Here is a 24,329-nt window from a genome sequence, read left to right as displayed (position 1 = left end):
TCTATTCATTATATTTGTACGTGTGCTACATGGAGGGGGGTGTTGCCTAGGCAACTGTAGACTTGTTTTCTACAACACCTTGCTCGTTTCAGCAAGGAGCAACAAAAACGTTTCAACACGTTAAGAAACATACTCAAACACACATTTGTCTTCATCCATAACCGCTGGTGACGCAGTTATATTTTAACGATGAAAAGGTTTTGTCTGAATTAAATTAAATGAGGACTAAGAGTCAAACGCCTACCGGTCCCAGTAAGAGAGAAAACCCCCCACCAGCTGACAATCGAGGCAAAGGGTAATGAAATGGAGCATGTTCCTGCGCTGCAGGGTATGTCTCACCATCATTTAAAAAGCAAGCGCATACTATATTGTGTACAACATCAGCTGTAATGCTAACGTTAACAACCAATTTGACTTTAACAAACATACCGTTTTATGCTAGCTCCACTGGTTACTGCTCTTATATGTACGGGCTAATTCATGCCCTGGACCTTTGGAGAGCCCAAGATGAAGTGCCCAGACCAAGAAAGGTTTACAGGTTGTCATTACCTCTGTCAAAAAGCTGATGATACCTACACTCTCAAACCTAATCGTGAGTACTGCTACCAAATTATGGGACAGTTGGGAATCACAAGGATGCCGTGATGTGATTCTTTGTGTCAGGTGTAACAATGACCTTCCCCTAGTGTGTCCACTTTGATGCAGAAAAGTGGGAGTACATGAAAAGCAACCTGGACTGTTTTATTTTTTATTTGCACTTCCTGCCGGCCCGGTGCAGTTAGTAGTTTAAACAATGTTTCAAGTTTGCTGCAGACAGGCCATGCATAGACAATGTGATTTATAGGATATTTATTTTTAGCAGCATATTCCATATTCCGCATGTTCCGGAGTTCCAAATTAAGCAGCAGCAGCTGAAAAGATGAGCTCCTACAAATATTGAAATTTAAATGTTTTTTTAGAGTAAAGTACATCGAAAAAAATCAAAAGAAAACTGCAAACTGAATAGGAGACCAAACAAGCAGCTAACAAAGAAGAAAGGCTTTTGAAAAAGTAACAATTTTTCATAAAATTATACCGTTTTCTTAGCTAGCTAAGTTGTTTACCTGTTGCTAGGCAGTTGCTAGGGACATTCCTGGAAGAAGCTAGCTAGCTAACAAGGAGTGTCTAGTTGGCAGAAGAGAAGAAGGGACAAAGAAGGGACAAAGTGGGACAAAATAAGGACAGAAGAAAAGGGAAAGGGGACATTAAGGTGAAGCAGTCCTCTAAAGACACAAAAGACAATAATACAAGAAACAACACTTCTATTGCCTCTCCCTCTATGATACGCACTTCCGGGTTGGAGCGAGTAGTTGCATTCCGCTTCGCTCCACAGGTAGTATTACATTTCATTTCATTACAGTACAACAGTTTGATTTGTTTGATCTTAGCTGGCTACATAGCCGTCTTTGTATCCAAGATAATTGTGTAGTCTAGAGTAATTGTCGAGGTTACCTAGCCAGCTACACTTTCAAACAAAGTCAACAACGCAGCCACTGCTAGCTAGCCTATTTCACCAGCCAGCAGTACTATATCATTTTAGTCAATAAGATTTTTTGCAACGTAAGCTTAAACTTTCTGAACATTCGAGACGTGTAGTCCACTTGTCATTCCAATCTCCTTTGCATTAGCGTAGCCTCTTCTGTAGCCTGTCAACTATGTGTCTGTCTATCCCTGTTCTCTCCTCTCTGCATAGACCATACAAACGCTTCACACCGCGTGGCCGCTGCTACTCTAACCTGGTGGTACCAGCGCGCACGACCCACGTGGAGTTCCAGGTCTCAGGCAGCCTCTGGAACTGCCGATCTGCGGCCAACAAGGCAGAGTTCATCTCAGCCTATGCTTCCCTCCAGTCCCTCGACTTCTTGGCACTGACGGAAACATGGATTACCACAGATAACACTGCTACTCCTACTGCTCTCTCCTCGTCTGCCCACGTGTTCTCGCACACCCCGAGAGCTTCTGGTCAGCGGGGTGGTGGCACTGGGATCCTCATCTCTCCCAAGTGGACATTTTCTCTTTCTCCCCTGACCCATCTGTCTATCGCCTCCTTTGAATTCCATGCTGTCACAGTTACCAGCCCTTTCAAGCTTAACATCCTTATCATTTATCGCCCTCCAGGTTCCCTTGGAGAGTTCATCAATGAGCTTGACGCCCTGATAAGTTCCTTTCCTGAGGATGGCTCACCTCTCACAGTTCTGGGTGACTTTAATCTCCCCACGTCTACCTTTGACTCATTCCTCTCTGCCTCCTTCTTTCCACTCCTCTCCTCTTTTGACCTCACCCTCTCACCTTCCCCCCCTACTCACAAGGCAGGCAATACGCTTGACCTCATCTTTACTAGATGCTGTTCTTCCACTAATCTCATTGCAACTCCCCTCCAAGTCTCCGACCACTACCTTGTATCCTTTTCCCTCTCGCTCTCATCCAACACTTCCCACACTGCCCCTACTCGGATGGTATCGCGCCGTCCCAACCTTCGCTCTCTCTCCCCCGCTACTCTCTCCTCTTCCATCCTATCATCTCTTCCCTCTGCTCAAACCTTTTCCAACCTATCTCCTGATTCTGCCTCCTCAACCCTCCTCTCCTCCCTTTCTGCATCCTTTGACTCTCTATGTCCCCTATCCTCCAGGCCGGCTCGGTCCTCCCCTCCTGCTCCGTGGCTCGACGACTCATTGCGAGCTCACAGAACAGGGCTCCGGGCAGCCGAGCGGAAATGGAGGAAAACTCGCCTCCCTGCGGACCTGGCATCCTTTCACTCCCTCCTCTCTACATTCTCCTCTTCTGTCTCTGCTGCTAAAGCCAATTTCTACCACTCTAAATTCCAAGCATCTGCCTCTAACCCTAGGAAGCTCTTTGCCACCTTCTCCTCCCTCCTGAATCCTCCTCCCCCTCCTCCCCCCTCCTCCCTCTCTGCGGATGACTTCGTCAACCATTTTGAAAAGAAGGTCGACGACATCCGATCCTCGTTTGCTAAGTCAAACGACACCGCTGGTTCTGCTCACACTGCCCTACCCTGTGCTTTGACCTCTTTCTCCCCTCTCTCTCCAGATGAAATCTCGCGTCTTGTGACGGCCGGCCGCCCAACAACCTGCCCGCTTGACCCTATCCCCTCCTCTCTTCTCCAGACCATTTCCGGAGACCTTCTCCCTTACCTCACCTCGCTCATCAACTCATCCTTGACCGCTGGCTACGTCCCTTCCGTCTTCAAGAGAGCGAGAGTTGCACCCCTTCTGAAAAAACCTACACTCGATCCCTCTGATGTCAATAACTACAGACCAGTATCCCTTCTTTCTTTTCTCTCCAAAACTCTTGAACGTGCCGTCCTTGGCCAGCTCTCCTGCTATCTCTCTCAGAATGACCTTCTTGATCCAAATCAGTCAGGTTTCAAGACTAGTCATTCAACTGAGACTGCTCTTCTCTGTGTCACGGAGGCGCTCCGCACTGCTAAAGCTAACTCTCTCTCCTCTGCTCTCATCCTTCTAGACCTATCGGCTGCCTTTGATACTGTGAACCATCAGATCCTCCTCTCCACCCTCTCCGAGCTGGGCATCTCCGGCAAGGTCCACGCTTGGATTGCGTCCTACCTGACAGGTCGCTCCTACCAGGTGGCGTGGCGAGAATCTGTCTCCGCACCACGTGCTCTCACCACTGGTGTCCCCCAGGGCTCTGTTCTAGGCCCTCTCCTATTCTCGCTATACACCAAGTCACTTGGCTCTGTCATATCCTCACATGGTCTCTCCTATCATTGCTATGCAGACGACACACAATTAATCTTCTCCTTTCCCCCCTCTGATAACCAGGTGGTGAATCGCATCTCTGCATGTCTGGCAGACATATCAGTGTGGATGACGGATCACCACCTCAAGCTGAACCTCGGCAAGACGGAGCTGCTCTTCCTCCCGGGGAAGGACTGCCCGTTCCATGATCTCGCCATCACGGTTGACAACTCCATTGTGTCCTCCTCCCAGAGTGCTAAGAACCTTGGCGTGATCCTGGACAACACCCTGTCGTTCTCAACTAACATCAAGGCGGTGACCCGTTCCTGTAGGTTCATGCTCTACAACATTCGCAGAGTACGACCCTGCCTCACGCAGGAAGCGGCGCAGGTCCTAATCCAGGCACTTGTCATCTCCCGTCTGGATTACTGCAACTCGCTGTTGGCTGGGCTCCCTGCCTGTGCCATTAAACCCCTACAACTCATCCAGAACGCCGCAGCCCGTCTGGTGTTCAACTTTCCCAAGTTCTCTCACGTCACCCCGCTCCTCCGCTCTCTCCACTGGCTTCCAGTTGAAGCTCGCATCCGCTACAAGACCATGGTGCTTGCCTACGGAGCTGTGAGGGGAACGGCACCTCCGTACCTTCAGGCTCTGATCAGGCCCTACACCCAAACAAGGGCACTGCGTTCATCCACCTCTGGCCTGCTCACCTCCCTACCTCTGAGGAAGTACAGTTCCCGCTCAGCCCAGTCAAAACTGTTCGCTGCTCTGGCACCCCAATGGTGGAACAAACTCCCTCACGACGCCAGGTCAGCGGAGTCAATCACCACCTTCCGGAGACACCTGAAACCCCACCTCTTTAAGGAATACCTAGGATAGGATAAAGTAATCCTTCTAACCCCCCCCCCCCCCCCTTAAAAGAGTTAGATGCACTATTGTAAAGTGGTTGTTCCACTGGATATCATAAGGTGAATGCACCAATTTGTAAGTCGCTCTGGATAAGAGCGTCTGCTAAATGACTTAAATGTAAATGTAATATTCTTTTGTGGGGGCTTTCTAGTCTATTTTTACATAGTTGGCAATGGAAATATAAGTTATTTTTTTTAGGTTTGTATAATTTTCATTTAGATACAATTGACTGACCACATGACAATGATTTTGAGATATGAAGATGTTATTATAAACTAAATGAAACAACTGTTCCACGAAAATGTGCATATGAAAACCATAACTTTCACGCAGATCGATAAGATAAATTGGCATTCCACATGAGAAAGGTTGCCTACTCCTCGTGTAGCCTATTACCGGCAACTTCAGGAGAGTAATGGCAGAATCTGCGAAAGCCTGGGGCCAACCTGAAGTTCCTTGCAATATTGTAAAAAATAATCTGGGCCCTAAGTTTCCCATGCAGACCAAGCTGTAGGTTATTTGCGCAAGGAACAAGAAGTAATCAGGTAGGCCTATTTTATGATGTTTCCACTGGATCAGAGAATGACACTTTTTACTTTCACGCTGAGTGGTTATCGAAAGGGAGAGCTGGGAATATTTTTTTTTAAATACATTGAGGAATTGTCATTTTCAATGGATGTAAAAACAGACTTCGTACAGATGACAGTGCATGTCAGAGCAAGAACCAAGCCATGAGTTGGAAGAAATTCTCAGAAGAACTCCGAGACAGGATTATGTCGAGGAACACATCTGAGGAAGGGTACCAAAAAAATGGCTGCAACATTGAAGGTCCCCAAGAGCACGGTGGCCTCCATCTTTCTTTAAAATGTAATTAGTTTGGAAGCAACAATACTCTTCCTAGAGCTGGCGGTTCGGCCAAAAACTGAGCAATCGGGTGAGAAGGGCCTTGGTCAGGGAGGCGACCTAGAACCCGATAGTCACTCTGACAGAGCTCCAGACTTCCTCTGTGGAAATGGGAGAACCTTCCAGAAGGACAACCATCTCTGCAACACTCCATCAATCAGGCCTTTATGGTAGAGTGGCCAGATGGAAATCACCCCTCAGTAAAAGGCACATGACAGCCCGCTTGGAATTTGACAAAAAGGCACCCAAAGGACTTTCAGACCATGAGATACAAGATTGAACTATTTGGCCTGAATGCCAAGCATCACGTCTGCAGGAAACCTGGCATCATTCCTACGATGGTGGCGGAAGCATCATGCTGTGGGGATGTTTTTCAGCGGCAGGGACTGGGAGACTAGTCAGGGTCGAGGGAAAGATGAACGGAGCAAAGTACAGAGATCTTTGATGAAAACCTGCTCCAGAGCACTCAGGACCTCAAACTGGGGCGAAGGTTCAGCTTCCAACAGGACAAAAACTCTAAGCACACAGCCAAGACAACACAGGAGTGGCTTCGGGACAAGTCTCTGAATGTTCTTGAGTGGCCCAGCCAGAGGCCAGACTTGAACCCAATCCAACATCTCTGGAGAGACCTGAAAATAGCTGTGCAGGAACGCACTCCATCCAACCTGACAAAGCTTGAGAGGCTGTGCAGAGAAGAATGGGAGAAACTCCCCAAAAACATGTATGCCAAGCTTGTAGCTTCACACCTAAGAAGACTCGAGACTGTAATCGCTGCCAAAAGGTGCTTCAACAAAGTACTGAGTAAAGGGTCTGAATACTTATGTAAATGTAATATTTTTTTTTTTTTTACTTTTAATAATTTGCATAAATGTTAACCTGTTTTTTCTTCGTCATTATAGGGTATTGTGTGTAGATTGATGAGGGGGGGTGAAATTATTTAATCTGTTTTAGAATAAGGCTGTAATGTAACGAAATGTGGAAAAAGTCAAGGGGTCTGAATACTTTCCAAATGCACTGTACATGTTTAATATTACAAACATAACATGTAAAATGTACCATGACTTAATTAGTTTTTTCCTCTCTGTCAGGTTAAGGTACTTAATTATTCTTACAACTAAAGTTAAAAAGGCATTGGATTGGTGTAAACTTGGGAAAGAGTTTTCTTTCACCAGTCTAGGCGCTTATCCTTTCAATCCAAGTCACATTCGGATTGATTTATAATTGAAACCAAACCTATGTCCCGGCCATCACGTTGCATGGAGTCGCCTCTACTGGCTAAAAGCATGTGTTAGCATGGGCAGTGTCTTTGAGGACTTACGCCATTTTGATTTCATTAACTTCCCAATTCATTGTCTGTTCCTTCCTGATGACTCAGTTAGAGTCCTGATGCCAGGTCATCAGGAATTATCACCCTATGAATTTTACTCATGAAGAAGAAAATTGACTTTTTAGATGAGATGGCCTCAACGGCACTGCCCATTCTCTCACAGATGCCATCGTGACACAGATACAGAGATGTTATGTCTGTGGTCCAGGCCCATCACCTTATATATTACAGCGCCCAGAAGTGACATGACAAAAAAAACTATAGGCCAACAACAAATGTCTCCTGGCCTCCCACACACAGGCTACTAAATATAAAAACGAAATAAACATTTCTATCAAAACTCAAACAAAATAAAAATTTGCAAATCAAGTCTAAAAACTAACTGAATTTCTAATCAAAATAAAAAACGAATATTAAATCACAAAACTATAATAACCTTGCAGCGATCACTAGCGGTTGTTCAGGCTATAAATGATGCAGAGGCCGGGCTGTTAGTGACCCAGCGTGAGCTTGCTAGATGTAGCCTAGGCATCAAAAAAACGTTGCTTAGCTTCCTGCCAACTGAATTAAACTGTCAATTGTCAATGTTTATAAAATGAATGTTGAATAACAGAGGGGGAAAAAAAGTTACAACCCTGCTCTATACAACTTTATCTCAGGTTTCAGGATGATGTCAAGCAGCCCCTGTAGACGTCGGTTGTCCTCTTTCGATAGATAAACGTTGTCCTGGTACTCTGATATCGTTTTTGCAACGGCTCTGAATATCTCATCCGCAGCGCCTGTACATCGTTGGTTAAAAATCACTCTCAACAACTCCAATTTAGACATCTTTCAGATAATGCCAATGGCTAGCTCGCGTTGCGTTCCGTCACCCGTGAAGCCTACAAGAGTAATGAAGCACTTCCGGGTCAAGTGTAATTATTTCAAAGTTAGTCATGTCACGTGAAACTGTAAAATGAATAATAAAGGCTAAAATGATTATTATCAACATATCTTATACTAGTTATAAAACACACGGACCTCGAAGTAATTCTGATATTTCTTTCGTTTTTTTAACAGGGCTCCCACTCTTTTCAAGAAATCATTCTATAACTTTTCCATAAAATGTTTTATCATGATTTACAAGGAAGACGGTACTCAATAGGGGGCAAAACACAATAACTACACACCGAAGTAGGTATTATACATGCATACATGAACAATGTATCAATTCCCTAGGTGAAAATCCAGTTTGTTCAGGTAGAGAATGGCTACTGGTGTCTAGTGGGCTGAACTGGAATCTAATGGTTTCTACTGGATTCAATAGGACCAGTTTAAGTGACCATTTGAGCTAGACTCGGTAACAGCTTGCATCAACGTGGATTTCATCAGATCAAGATAATTGTATCACTATCGTTGGACCAATTATTTGACAGATATTGTGCAGTGATTGCCTGGCAGGGTTCACATGACAAGTTATAAAAGGAGACTAATATAATCAAGTTAAAAACTATGAACAATAGTAACTTGTCTGTCTGATGCCCTTCTCTACACAGGGCACAGTCATGTTCCCCTACATTCTCTCCATGTGTCTGCTTAAGCCTTGCTTTGTTTTGAAGCAATCACGACTTAGCCTAAATAGTTTCTTCTCAGTGTGTATTCTGATGACAATTCAATGCACTTTTGGTACTTAAGCATTTGACAGACACTTGTAAGATTCCTCCCGTGTGAATGTCTCATACACAATGTAAAAAAAAGGCAGTCGTGAAATATTTTATAGTCATGGCAGTAATGTGGTCTCTCCTCTCCGTCTCCCCAGCCGATTCAGATTCAAACAATTAGTGAAATATTTACAACAATCCTGACAGCAATATAGTTTGTCGCTCATGTGATTATCCTCATGTGACTACCGCCAGTGCTGAAAGGTCTGCTACTATAGCGACAATGATGTGATTTTCCTCGTGTGGATCCTCATATGCGTTGTCAGATTACCTTTATGACGAAAATATTTGCCACAATGATGACAGCTATAAGATTTCTCCCCTGTGTGAATCCTAATGTGAGAACTCAGATTACTAGGACGAGCAAAACATTTGCCACAGACCAGGCAGCGATGTGGTTTCTCGCCTGTGTGAATCCTCCTATGAAGTGTCAGCTCACCAACTCGAAAGAAACATTTGCCACAATCATGACAGCGATGAGGTTTCTCCCCTGTGTGAGTCTTTATGTGATAGTTCAGATATCCAACTTGAGAAAAACATTTGCCACATTCACCACAGCGATGCGGTTTCTCTCCTGTGTGGGCCTTCCTATGCAATTTGAAGCGGTCAAGCCGAGTGAATACTTTGTCACAATCCTGACAGTGATACGATTTCTCCCGTATGTGGGTCCTCATATGAGAATCCAGTGTTCCCATCTGAGTGAAACATTCACCACAATCACTACAGCAAAATGATGTATCTTCTGTGTGACTTCTCCTTTGCACTGGTGATTTCAGATCCAGGGATTCTCCACCGTTCGAGCTTTGTCCTTTTTCTGTCCATGTCTTCTTCAATTTGCACTGGGGATGAGAATCACTGGTTGGCTCTGAGGAATTATCTTCCTTAGGATCTGTTTTGATCTCTTCAGTAAAGGCCATTGTGTCTTTGTATTCTTCACTTTGGGTTTGTGAGGACTGAGTTGGGTACTGATCATAGTCACTTTTCACCCAGGCAGGAGAGAATACAGAGTCTTCCTTCTCCTGGATGATACTGAATTCCTCCTGTTCCTCTTTAATCTGTATGGGGTTCCAATTATATTGCCCCAGACTGGGGCTCCAATCCTGCCTATAATGCTGCTGCTCAGGGGGAAACTCCACTTCAGAGACAATGAACTGCTGGAAATCTGAAGGGAAGGAGAAAAGATGAGTTAGAAGTTATAAGCTGATGAGCTAGGTACTGATGATCTGACATAAGATAAATGGGGTCTAAGATCGCCTATGTTCAGGATTTCGCACTCATCTGTGCTGTTGTTGATTGGCCCAAACAGTTTGCGTATATAATAGTCAATCATTTATACCAACAGCCGCAATCTGACTCTAATGATTATAATGGAGAGGGCATAGCTCATTACTGGTCGAAACAACACTAATGATCCATAAAAAACACAAGGGTAGTACAGCGAGCAACTTTGTCTTCAGTAATCGCTGCTCGATTAAGTTCTGGGTCCATACGTGTTAAAGAACAAGGTGCGGAACAAGAATGAGGAGCTCCACCCTCTCTCTTTGCAAGTTACGGGCCAAAAGTCCCCTCCCGAAATTCTAAAGATGCTATCCACCTGTGCAATCGTGATTTGTCCCCAAAAAATAGCGAGGAAAAATCCAAGCACCAGAACTATTCCTGCTCGTTAGCTATCAGTGCCCATAGTACGAAGACATCTGCGGTATCATTTATGTTTATGTAGTCTGTCCACGAGAGAATGTCTACAGAGGTTGTACTTAATAAACATGGATTTGATATTGCTTATTCTATTCATATTTAAAATTATTATTATTGACTGCAAATTACTTCTTAAATTTCTCTCGCTATATGAAACCTGCACTATTGATTGTAGAGTTAGAATCCTAGAGCGGACAAAGCCCAAACCCCTGATCAGACCTGATATTTGACTGGAAATGTCTGTGGAGGGAGGTTTGCCTGACGTCTCAAACCTGAATTTAATTCCACTGATTTATTGACAGCTCCACACATTCTGAAACAGACATCCTATAATTTTTTGTGCTAACGTTAAAATGAGGGGGCGTTTTCGAAAACTCACTTCAGTGACTGGATCATCTCCAACCAATCAGAGAATCAAAGCCAATGTTGTGATTCATGATTCATGTAGGCCCCATCTGGCCCAACCCATTGGTTTCTGGGACCAAAGCAAATCCTGACTCATCGTGGAGAAGAAATACTAGTGGGTGTGGCGTTTGGCTGGGTAAGTCAGTAGGGCTGGGAATTGCCAGGGACCTCACGATACGATCACGATACTTAGGTGCCGATACGATATGTAAGTCGATTCTCGCGATTCAATACTGTGACTATTACCGTCCAAACATCTTGCTCACGATATGTCTGCTGCAGAGGGACGACAGATCCACGAGAAAACAAGTTTGGATCAGTCAAGGAAATAAAAGTGCTGAAAAAAGGTAGAGCCAACTGGCGCAACAATATTGCAATAGTCAAAACTATCCAATATCTGTCAAATAATGTACCCATGTGTAATTGTATCCATTTCCCCCCCCATTACTAGTATTCAGGCTATATGGAGGTAGCTTGACATCAGTGGTCTGCCATCAGCAGCTCATACGGGCCTGCAACTGTATGACAGAGGGACTACTTACGGTGTATGCAATCATACAGTCAAATGCATTCAGAGTGAGATTAACAAAAAAAAAAGTTTGTTGTCAAATAAAGGAATTTGTCTTTTGTTGAAATTATGTAACGACATTCCAACATTGTTCAGCACATTTATTGTATCCGTTTGCATCGTTTTCAATACAGGACTTTTAATTTGGAGGCGAACATTTGATTCCACTATTGTTACCCATTGTTAATGTTGCTAATTTCACAGTCCTAGTGTGGCGGACCAGTGGGAGCTTGCTAGCCATAAGAATCCGACTAGATGTTCACTACTTCTCGCTCTAGTCAGAACAGTGCTATGCCACGATCAGGACAGCCGGCGCGAGATATGGCTCAGATAAACTCCTAACTATCCTAACCAGGGGTTGGACCCAAAATTATTTCCCAATCGTTTTGTTCTGAACAGAACCACTATATTTTCATTTCGTTCCACTGTTCCACCCAGCAAAATACAATTCTGAACCGGTTCAAACCAAAAAAGTTTTTCCCAATGAAAATTATTTAGAAAATTCAAACATATCTTATGGAAAAGAGATGTACACTACCATTCAAAAGTTTGGGGGTCACTTAGAAATGTCCTTGTTTTTGAAAGAAAAGCTCATTTTTGTCTATTAAATAACAGCAAATTGTAGACATTGTTAATGTTTTAAGTTACTATGTTGTAAATTACTATTGTAGCTGGAAACAGCTGATTTTTAATGGAATATCTAAATAGGCGTACAGAGGCCAATTAACAGCAACCATCACTCCTGTGTTCCAATGTACGTTGTGTTAGCTAATCCAAGTTTATCATTTTAAAAGGCTAATTGATCATCAGAAAACCCTTTTGCAATTATGTTAGCACAGCTGAAAACTGTTGTCCTGATTAAAGAAGCAATAAAACTGGCCTTCTTTAGACTAGTTGAGTATCTGGAGCATCAACATTTGTGGGTTCGATTACAGGCTCAAAATGGCCAGAAACAACGACCTTTCTTCTGAAACTCGTCAGTCTATTCTTGTTCTGAGAAATGAAGGCTATTCCATGCGAGAAATTAAGGCTATTCCATGCGTGAAATTGCCAAGAAACTGAAGATCTCGTACAACGCCATGTACTACTCCCTTCACAGAACAGCGCAAACTGTCTCTAACCAGAATAGAAAGTGGGAGGTGGGAGGCCCCGGTGCACAAGTGAGCAAGAGGACAAGTACATTAGAGTGTCTAGTTTGAGAAACAGATGCCTCACAAGTCCTCAACTGGCAGCTTCATTTGATAGTACCCGCAAAACACCAGTCTCAACGTCAAAGGAGAAGAGGTGACATAAGACTCCAAACAGCTAATCAAATGGCTACTCAGACCCCCCCCCCCCCCACACACTGCTACTCTGTTATTATCTATGCATAGCTCCTTTAATAACTCCACCTATATGTACATAATTACCTCACCTCGACACCGGTGCCCCCCGCACATTGACTGTACCGGTACCCCCCTGTATATAGCCCTGCAATTGCTCTTTAATTATTTGTTATTCTTATCCTTTTTTGGTATTTTCTTAAAACTGCATTGTTGGTTAAGGGCTTGTAAGTAAGCCTTTCACTGTAGTAGTAGTAGTAGTAGTATTTGGCACATGTGACAAATAACATTTGATTAGATTTAACTGGTGGGAAAGGTATTAGGTCAAGTTAAAGCTGTGAGGATCAGGAGAAGTGGGCTAGTTTGGATTTCTTGTACTTCCGCGGAACAGAAAGAGCGGATTTGAGCAGGGCGCCCGTCAATGTGAAAACTCAAATTAAGGGGGTAATATTGGGCGTGTCACAGGGAGTTGACGTTAAAGAAAAGAAGAATATCCCTGGAGTGGTTGACGCACGTCGGGCAAATTGAGTGGTTAATGGAGAGAAAGTGAGGCGCGTCCTTTAGTTTTTTTAAGCGGAGTCCCTCCCTACCTCGGTGAAGTTGGGATATGTGAATGATCATGTCAGACCATTTGTGCCAAGAGTGATGCAGTGTAGCCCCTAAAGCTTTTGGACAAGCGGAAAGTGTATGCAGAAGGGAAAAGTTGAGATGTCCGTGTTGTGGAGGAGATCATCTAATGTGTTGTAGAAGTGTGCATGTGACGTGTTGACTAGCATGAGCAGTATCACCCTCTCAGGCCCCAGAGTCTGGGGAGGGAGCTATGTAACTTTGAAGGACTGAGAGTTAGAGCTTGTTAATTTTGTTTCAGTTTGTCACCCCCCCCCCCAACAGAATGGAGTTGAATTATTTCACACCAGTTCAGTTGGTGGCGGTAATGCACCATAAACACTGGATGCCAACTGCCGTTAAACACCGAAGAAGAAAGGGTTGACATGTCAGTAGTTTTCCTGTCAAATTTGGCTACTTAGAAAATGATGTCGCAGGTGAAAATGTATTGGTCACGCGTCTTTGGGCTACTTCTAAATTGCACTGCGGCGGCCATGAGATTTTTCTTATGTGTTGCAAACCGTGACAATATATCCTCCAAACACCAGCTTTGAGGGAATTATCACTTTTATACAACAGGTTACCAACATATTGAAATAATGACTGACATTTACGTTAAAACGTTATTTTGATCAATTTATTCATACTATTTCATCTTTCCACAAGATATAGTCCCGACGACACAAATCTAGGGTTGCTATCCAAGCCGGGGGCAGTTGTTCGTTCTATTGGTTCGGTTGCTAGAGACACGACCCAGTCAATCAGTCTTTTTGTTCTGTATCTATGGACGTGACCCAGTTGTTTGTTCTAAATGTTTCATTGTATATGTTCTTATCCCTTACTTTCTAGCTAGCCAACTAAGGATAATTTACAGTCACGTCAAAAAGTACAGCCAGAACAACAGCAACGTAGCCGCATTTGCATAAGCTGTTTTCTAGTGACATTTATTTGGATACATCCATAACGAGCTAATGAGGCACAATTTGCCTGGCATAGAAAATGTGCTCACTTGTCAGGACACTTGATCAGAGGAGCTAGCCAACAACACAGCTAACACAAGCACTTCAAACTGAAGCTGGAAAGACTGCAAACTAGCTGCACTTCGTTTCGTTTTATATTTTTTCATTCATTTTTTAAATATATATTTATAAAAATTATGCCAGTTGATTCATGATTTCGACTGGCTGAGAAACACTGCCTGCCTGTCTGTCTCGTCCCGACACGTTCATTACTATGGGACAGCAGGAGATCGAATTTGAATATTGAAACAATTTTGCAAATGTCGAGAAACAGACAGCAAGGTATATACACAAATCTCCCCTGTTGAAAACAAAATGTTAGTCTAAAAGAAATGTGAGATAATGTCTAGATGCTTTTTATAGTGGAGATCCAAGTTTATAAATTGCCTGGCTGGGCTGATGAGACAGTGGATCGCACAGTCAGATGGAACAGAGTAAATTGGCTAAATCTATGACGTTAAAATGCCTGTGGCAACAGGGCGGTTCGAGCCCTGAATGCTGATTGGCTGACAGCCGTGATACATCAGACCTATACCACAGGTATGACAAAATATGTATCGTTACTGCTCTAATTGCCTTGGTAACCAGTTTATAATAGCAATAAGGCACCTCAGGGGTTTGTGGTATATGGCCAATACAACACGGTTATGGGCTGTATCCAGGCACTCCGGGTTGAGTGTTCAAGAACAGCCCTTACACGTGGTATATTAGCCATATACCACACCCCTCAGGCCGTATTGCTTAAATAGACAACGGCTGGAATGCAGATTTAACCCATCAGCATTCAGGATTAGGCCCACCCGTTTAACAACCTGGCAACCCTAAAGACAGTTACAAATCGATTGCCCACCTTCATCATCAGCCGCGGGGGAATTGCCGGAAGGACTGTTGGTTCTCGAACCACTGGTAACAAGCGTCTGTCCTTCTTTGCCACTCACCGACCTGTACCTCGACTTGGTCAGGCTGAGTTGCTTCTCTAGCATTTTGATTTGCTCTTTGCTTTGAAAGACTTCTACACTTAACGCTCCACAGCAATCCTCTACTAACTTGCAAATCTCTGTCATGGCAGCGGAGGTTAGAATGTCCATGACGGAGCTTATCCGTTGATGCAAAACACTCGTCTCCGACATTTTCAGCCCTTGTTTTTTTTAACCGGTCACAATTACTTAGCTAGCTATGATGATTCCAAACGTTTTTTTTTGCAGCAGCTTATTCACGAAATAGTCATATTTGTAAAGAACATATGGCTTCTTGTTATCAATGTTTCGCCATCTTTGATAACTGTGTTCTTTCTTGGGAGCACATCCGGTCAGATTTTAGATAGACAAAAAGTTAGAAAGCGCCACCTACCGCGTGGAGACTAGGAGGCGCATTACTCAGAGTCAAATCTTTGAGCACTAATTGAATTAGGTGTATTGTCTGACAGTAGGAATTATTCCTATGGTTTGCAGAATCATTGATTAATAATTGAGTAAATAATGATTTTTATTATGGTTACTGGTTATCAACTTGAATAAAGGATTTAGCACTGGAATAATCTTAACCTCAGACAAACTATGAGGTTGTATTAGTCTCAAGATCTTAAGAAAAACATTATTAATATTGTTAATTTCTAGTACATATGCTTATTGTTTTTACCATAGATATAGAATATGGTCAGTCTTTTTTACACCATCACTTACTGGAAACCCTCTTATCCAAATAAGGCTGTAAAAACATTCCATGCAAAATTTCTCATCTAAACACACCCTTATATCCAGTCTACACCCTTTACTGTATTTAACAGAGCCTTAGCCGAGCCTGAGACATGTCTCAGTAAACAGGTAAATTGAGGCTCAATAAATAAATGGTGGATTCTACAGACTTTCTGTTCTCATCTTAAATCTTTTCTCATCCCATTTTATGCTGTCAACCAAAAGCACCATATCCAATGTTTTTTGTTGTCATATTATCCCTTTCAAAGGCCATAGATGATCGTAGACAATACTGTTATCTTCCTGAAAGTACTAGCCCATACAATGTCATATATATATATATATACTGTATATACTTTAAAAAAAAAAAGTGTTTTACTTGAAAACAATAATACCAGTTTAAGTACATAGAAATACATTTTTATAGAAATTACAACACATTTAACCCGTTGGCGAACACTTATTTAAAGTAACTTACAGTTTGCAGTAAAATAATGCAAATGTTCAAAGCAGTGAGAAATCTTCATGTACTGAATTGTGTGTTGCTAACAAGATAGTCAACATTGTGAAGCATTTTATGGTCTAACATGCTCAAATGAATGGGTATTGTGTGCCACGTGTGAGGTTCCTCAAGCCCTGGCCCACTACAAAAGGAAAAACCAAAATGTGCCATTTTAGTAGTTTTATCTGCCATATTTTAATCCGTCATACAGTTCTGAGACCAGGCTACCTGCCATTCATTTTCATGGTAACACAAGTAAAGGTTAAATAAATAAAGTAGTTGCTGGTTGCAGTGCTCTGGCTGTACCAGCTGTTGTAGTAAAAAAAATAAAAAAATAAATAACAGATGACTTACAGGAGAAATTAGGGTTAAGTGCCTTGCTCAAATGCACAATGGCAGTTTTTTTCACTTATTTAGCTCGGGGTTTCGAACCAGCAACCTTTCAGTTGCCGTTACTGGCCAAACGCTCTTAAATGTCCGTTCTTAACCACTAGGCTACTTACAGCTGCACTGCTGTCCCTTACCACTAACAGATCTGATATCATGCCTAGCTGCTGAGTAAAGTATCAGAACTATTTTTGCTTAGACCCAAGAGTTTTTCCTGACCATGTGACACGAGTGAAAAACTCTGGGACCAAAAACGTTCTGCTCACGTCACGTTGTCAGGGGACCCTTTCTCTCACCTGGAGGTTGAATCCAGCGATCCAGGCAGTGGCTCTGCTGGCTGTTCTTGTTATCTGTTGCAGGTAACAATCCTCAGAAGAGGAGCTGGCGGAGGCCAGGCTGGCGCCCAGTTCGTTGTAGTGTTACTGAAAGGAGAAGGGGGAGTTGAGACGCGTGCGTGTACACACACAAAAAAGGTTGAGCACCCTCATCGTGTCAATATCAGTAAATACCAACAAAAAAAAAGACATTTTGAAAGTCCACAATTTACTATCATATTAAAACTTCTTATGGCTGCAGCCCGGCGTCGGTACACTTATGACAACAGCCACTTCAAGTGCAGGGTGCGAAATTCAAAAGATATATTTTTTTAAATATTTAACTTAAACACATTAACAAGTCCAATACAGCAAATGAAAGGTACACATCTTGTGAATCCAGCCAACATGTCCGATTTTTAAAATGTTTTACAGCGAAAACAGCACGTATATTTATGTTAGCTCACCACCAAATACAAAAAAGGACAGACATTTTTCACAGCACAGGTAGCATGCACAAAGCCAACCTAACTAACCAAGAACCAACCAAACTAACCAACAAACAACTTCATCAGATGACAGTCTTATAACATGTTATACAATAAATCTATGTTTTGTTCGAGAAATGTGCATATTTCAGGTATAAATCATAGTTTACATTGCAGCTACAATCAGAAATTGCACCGAAAGCAGCCATAATAATTACAGACACCAACGTCAAATACCTAATTACTCATCATAAAACATTTCTGAAAAATACATAGTGTACAGCAAATGAAAGACAGGCATCTTGTGATTCCAGCCAATATTTCCGATTTATTAAGTGTTTTACAGCGAAAACACAATATAGCGATATATAAGCTTACCACAATAGCCAAAAATACAAGCCATTTCCCAGCAGTAAAAGTTAGCGATCGTGACAAACCAGTAAAAGATATATAATTTTTGACTAACCTTGATATTCTTCATCAGATGACAGTCCTATAACATCAGGTTATACATACACTTATGTTTTGTTCGAAAATGTGCATATTTAGAGCTGAAATCAGTGGTTATACAATGTGCTAACGTAGCTACTATTTCCCACAACGTTCGGATATTTTTCTAACACTTTTTCTGACACACATATTCTGACCAAATAGCTATTCATAAACATAACTAAAAAATACATGTTGTATAGGAAATGATAGATCCATTAGTTCTTAATGAAATCGCCGTGTTAGAATTCTAAAAAATAACTTCATTACGACATCCAGCTTCGGTATAGCTAGAGTACCCAAAACTTGGGCGCCGACGACTAGTTCACATCTACGACAGATATATGAAATAGCATCATAAAATGTTTCTTACTTTTGCTGATCTTCCATCAGAATGTTGGACAAGGGGTCCTTTGTCCAGAACAATCGTTGTTTGGATTTAGAACGTCCATTTTCCCTCTTGAATTAGCAAGCACACTAGCCAAGTGGCACGGATCTCTCCATCGTCAACAAAGTCAGAGAACGGAACACGGCAAAACTCCCGAAAAAATTTCAATAATCTGATTAAACTATATTGAAAAAACATACTTTACGATGATATGGTCACATGTATCAAATAAAATCAAAGCCGGAGATAGTAGTCGCCTATAACGGCAGCTAAACAGAAGGCAAATCCAGGTACCACCTCGCGCTCTCCAGAAAACCGGAAATGGGGGACACGTCATACAAAGAGCTTGTATTCCACTTCAGACCAAGATAAACACTAAATTTCTTCTCTCACCGCCTCTTGACATCCAGGGGAAGGTGTATGACGTGCATGTATACTCATACGTATCATGCCCATTTATAGGCAGGAAGTAGAACAGAGCCTCGATTTCAGACTTTCCACTTCCTGGTCAGGAAGTTTGTGCCAAATGAGTTCTGTTTGACTCACAGATATAATTCAAACGGTTTTAGAAACTAGAGAGTGTTTTCTATCCAATAGTAATAATAATATGCATATTGTACGAGCAAGAATTGAGTACGAGGCCGTTTGAAATGGGCACCTTTTATCTGGTTACTCAATACTGCCCCTGCAGCCCAAACAGGTTAATAAATTCACGTCAAGCTCAGACACTAACTAAATTGGGAAGCGCATTATATAGATGACTAAACTCAACTCCATGGTGAATGACGTTTCTGATGAACTCCCAACAACGGAGTTGAGCAGAGACCAGGCTTTGTGGAATTCAGCTCCGACTACATTGATTAGCCTAAGGTCAATACTTTAAAAAATGTAAATTATGAAACGCTTGCCTTGTACCTATATTTGTCCTCTGTAGTTCATTGTTTCCTGAAATCCAAACTTTTTCAATAAACGTTAATCAAATACAACCACCAACTGTTTGCTCAATGCTGGTGCTCGAAGATGGCAACTCAGCACAAATGCATGTGCCAATTGAATCTCAAGGAAATACCCAGCTAACAACAAACGTTCCCACAACTTTAGACTACATTTCCTTAAGATTCTCATTAGATCATTACCTAACGTTTTCATAGGAATGATCCAGTGATGTGCAAGGACTGTTTCTAAGAGACCATTCAAACAGACCTTACCCAGAACGTGGTTACCATGTTCTCAGAATATTCAATAGTAATGTTCTCGACACGTTTCATTGGAATGTTGCAAGAATATTCCAGTGTCCAGTTTTCTGATGTTTAGGAGAGTATTCCATCAACATCACACAGAACATGGTTGCCATCTTTTCAGAATATAAGATAATGTTCTAGACACGTTTCCTGGGAACGTTGCAAGAATATTCATGTATCCAGTTTTCTGAGGGTTAGGAGAATATTCCACCAACGTCACACCAAACATACACAGAACATGGTTGCCATGTGCTCAGAATATAAAATATTAATATTCTAGACATGTTTTCATGGGAACTTTGCGAAAACATTCCTGTGTCTGATGACGTTTAAAACATAGGATCTTCTGTCATGGTCCCCTGAAGGTTCTTGTTTAGTTCCCAGCATGTTCCTGAGACATCTTTGTTTTTAGGCCGTCACCTGATGGTTCCAAAGAAATGTTGTCCCTTCCAAAAAAACAACAACACCCTCAGAGACCCATTCCCCATCAGATCCGGAGTACACCAAGGCTGCCCCTTAGCCCCACTGCTGTACGTTATCTACCTAGAGCCTTTCCTCCAGAAGATCAGGTCAACAATAGGAATCCCTGTCTACCAGATGCCAGGGACCCATGGGGGGAGGCTTAAAGTGGCGGCATACATGGATGACATCACCATCGTCGGCACAGATAGTCGCTCCATCGCCACAGCAACAAAAGTGGTGAACGACTACTGTGCAGCCACTTGCGCCCTCATCAACAGGGTTACGAATGAACTATACCTGTCATAGGACTGGCATGGGACTCACAACCTCTTTCCCTGTCAAAACAGATAACATCAAGTGGAACATTACAACGGAACGATTTGATTAGTGTAGTGTTAGCTAGCTACATAGTTGTCTTTGCTGTCTTTGTATCTAAGATATTGTGTAGTTTAGAGTAATTATCGAGGTTAGCTAGCCAGCTATTTTCGTCGCCACGCCACCGTTCTCCTACCTAGTCAACAACTGCTAGCTAGCTAGTCAACTTCTACCGACTAGCAGCACTGTAGAAACTAATAATACATTACAACGGAACGATTTGATTAGTGTAGTGTTAGCTAGATACATAGTTGTCTTTGCTGTCTTTGTATCTAAGATATTGTGTAGTTTAGAGTAATTATCGAGGTTATCGAGGTTACCTAGCCAGTTATCGAGGTTACCTAGCCAGCTACACTTTCAAACAAAGTCAACAACGCAGCCACTGCTAGCTAGCCTACTTCACCAGCCAGCAGTACTGTATCATTTTAATCATTTTAGTCAATAAGATTTTTGCAACGTAAGCTTAACTTTCTGAACATTCGAGACGTGTAGTCCACTTGTCATTCCAATCTCCTTTGCATTAGCGTAGCCTCTTCTGTAGCCTGTCAACTATGTGTCTGTCTATCCCTGTTCTCCCCTCTCTGCACAGACCATACAAACGCTTCACACCGCGTGGCCGCTGCCACTAACCTGGTGGTCCCAGCGCGCATGACCCACGTGGAGTTCCAGGTCTCCGGCAGCCTCTGGAACTGCCGATCTGCGGCCAACAAGGCAGAGTTCATCTCAGCCTATGCTTCCCTCCAGTCCCTCGACTTCTTGGCACTGACGGAAACATGGATTACCACAGATAACACTGCTACTCCTACTGCTCTCTCCTCGTCTGCCCACGTGTTCTCGCACACCCCGAGAGCTTCTGGTCAGCGGGGTGGTGGCACTGGGATCCTCATCTCTCCCAAGTGGACATTCTCTCTTTCTCCCCTGACCCATCTGTCTATCGCCTCCTTTGAATTCCATGCTGTCACAGTTACCAGCCCTTTCAAGCTTAACATCCTTATCATTTATCGCCCTCCAGGTTCCCTTGGAGAGTTCATCAATGAGCTTGACGCCTTGATAAGTTCCTTTCCTGAGGATGGCTCACCTCTCACAGTTCTGGGTGACTTTAACCTCCCCACGTCTACCTTTGACTCATTCCTCTCTGCCTCCTCCTTTCCACTCCTCTCCTCTTTTGACCTCACCCTCTCACCTTCCCCCCCTACTCACAAGGCAGGCAATACGCTTGACCTCATCTTTACTAGATGCTGTTCTTCCACTAATCTCATTGCAACTCCCCTCCAAGTCTCCGACCACTACCTTGTATCCTTTTCCCTCTCGCTCTCATCCAACACTTCCCACTCTGCCCCTACTCGGATGGTATCGCGCCGTCCCAACCTTCGCTCTCTCTCCCCCGCTACTCTCTCCTCTTCCATCCTATCATCTCTTCCCTCTGCTCAAACCTTCTCCAACCTATCTCCTGATTCTGCCTCCTCAACCCTCCTCTCCTCCCTTTCTGCATCCTTTGACTCTCTATGTCCCCTATCCTCCAGGCCGGCTCGGTCCTCCCCTCCTGCTCCGTGGCTCGACGACTCATTGCGAGCTCACAGAACAGGGCTCCGGGCAGCCGAGCGGAAATGGAGGAAAACTCGCCTCCCTGCGGACCTGGCATCCTTTCACTCCCTCCTCTCTACATTTTCCTCTTCTGTCTCTGCTGCTAAAGCCACTTTCTACCACTCTAAATTCCAAGCATCTGCCTCTAACCCTAGGAAGCTCTTTGCCACCTTCTCCTCCCTCCTGAATCCTCCTCCCCATCCCCCCCCCTCCTCCCTCTCTGCGGATGACTTCGTCAACCATTTTGAAAAGAAGGTCGACGACATCCGATCCTCGTTTGCTAAGTCAAACGACACCGCTGGTTCTGCTCACACTGCCCTACCCTGTGCTTTGACCTCTTTCTCCCCTCTCTCTCCAGATGAAATCTCGCGTCTTGTGACGGCCGGCCGCCCAACAACCTGCCCGATTGACCCTATCCCCTCCTCTCTTCTCCAGACCATTTCCGGAGACCTTCTCCCTTACCTCACCTCGCTCATCAACTCATCCTTGACTGCTAGCTACGTCCCTTCCGTCTTCAAGAGAGCGAGAGTTGCACCACATCTGAAAAAACCTACACTCGATCCCTCCGATCTCAACAACTACAGACCAGTATCCCTGTTTTCTTTTCTCTCCAAAACTCTTGAACGTGCCATCCTTGGCCAGCTCTCCTGCTATCTCTTTCAGAATGACCTTCTTGATCCAAATCAGTCAGGCTTCAAGACTAGTCATTCAACTGAGACTGCTCTTCTCTGTGTCACGGAGGCGCTCCGCACTGCTAAAGCTAACTCTCTCTCCTCTGCTCTCATCCTTCTAGACCTATCGGCTGCCTTTGATACTGTGAACCATCAGATCCTCCTCTCCACCCTCTCCGAGTTGGGCATCTCCGGCGCGGCCCACGCTTGGATTGCGTCCTACCTGACAGGTCGCTCCTACCAGGTGGCGTGGCGAGAATCTGTCTCCGCACCACGTGCTCTCACCACTGGTGTCCCCCAGGGCTCTGTTCTAGGCACTCTCCTATTCTCGCTATACTCCAAGTCACTTGGCTCTGTCATATCCTTACATGGTCTCTCCTATCATTGCTATGCAGACGACACACAATTAATCTTCTCCTTTCCCCCTTCTGATAACCAGGTGGCGAATCGCATCTCTGCATGTCTGGCAGACATATCAGTGTGGATGACGGATCACCACCTCAAGCTGAACCTCGGCAAGACGGAGCTGCTCTTCCTCCCGGGGAAGGACTGCCCGTTCCATGATCTCGCCATCACGGTTGACAACTCCATTGTGTCCTCCTCCCAGAGTGCTAAGAACCTTGGCGTGATCCTGGACAACACCCTGTCGTTCTCAACTAACATCAAGGCGGTGACCCGTTCCTGTAGGTTCATGCTCTACAACATTCGCAGAGTACGACCCTGCCTCACACAGGAAGCGGCGCAGGTCCTAATCCAGGCACTTGTCATCTCCCGTCTGGATTACTGCAACTCGCTGTTGGCTGGGCTCCCTGCCTGTGCCATTAAACCCCTACAACTCATCCAGAACGCCGCAGCCCGTCTGGTGTTCAACCTTCCCAAGTTCTCTCACGTCACCCCGCTCCTCCGCTCTCTCCACTGGCTTCCAGTTGAAGCTCGCATCCGCTACAAGACCATGGTGCTTGCCTACGGAGCTGTGAGGGGAACGGCACCTCCGTACCTTCAGGCTCTGATCAGGCCCTACACCCAAACAAGGGCACTGCGTTCATCCACCTCTGGCCTGCTCGCCTCCCTACCTCTGAGGAAGTACAGTTCCCGCTCAGCCCAGTCAAAACTGTTCGCTGCTCTGGCACCCCAATGGTGGAACAAACTCCCTCACGACGCCAGGTCAGCGGAGTCAATCACCACCTTCCGGAGACACCTGAAACCCCACCTCTTTAAGGAATACCTAGGATAGGATAAAGTAATCCTTCTAACCCCCCCCCCCCCCCCCCCCCCCTTAAAAGATTTAGATGCACTATTGTAAAGTGGTTGTTCCACTGGATATCATAAGGTGAATGCACCAATTTGTAAGTCGCTCTGGATAAGAGCGTCTGCTAAATGACTTAAATGTAAATGTAAGTGCTTGGGGTCACTTTCCAGAGGGATGGAGGTGGCTCCGTCAGCTGGGAGGAGACCATCCGCCATGTCCAACAGAAACTCTGCGAATAGAGCGCTCGGTCCCTCACAATGACGGGTAAGATCCTGC

General features: G+C 44.0%; 1 protein-coding gene across 1 annotated transcript; it reads right to left on the bottom strand.

Moving 5' to 3' along the window:
- Positions 1–6,553: 6,553 nt before the first annotated feature.
- On the bottom strand, positions 6,554–15,486 carry LOC120033693 (zinc finger protein 184-like). The gene is made up of 2 exons (XM_038980127.1): positions 15,060–15,486; positions 6,554–9,756 (listed from the first exon to the last, which is right to left on the bottom strand). Exons 1-2 carry the CDS (start codon positions 15,337–15,339, stop codon positions 8,807–8,809), a joined length of 1,230 nt encoding a protein of 409 aa, XP_038836055.1. The 5' UTR covers positions 15,340–15,486; the 3' UTR covers positions 6,554–8,806.
- Positions 15,487–24,329: the final 8,843 nt, after the last annotated feature.

This window comes from Salvelinus namaycush, chromosome 40 (assembly GCF_016432855.1).
Source record: "Salvelinus namaycush isolate Seneca chromosome 40, SaNama_1.0, whole genome shotgun sequence".
Classification (NCBI taxonomy): Eukaryota; Metazoa; Chordata; class Actinopteri; order Salmoniformes; family Salmonidae; genus Salvelinus; species Salvelinus namaycush.
This window is presented reverse-complemented; position numbering and strand designations above follow the sequence as displayed.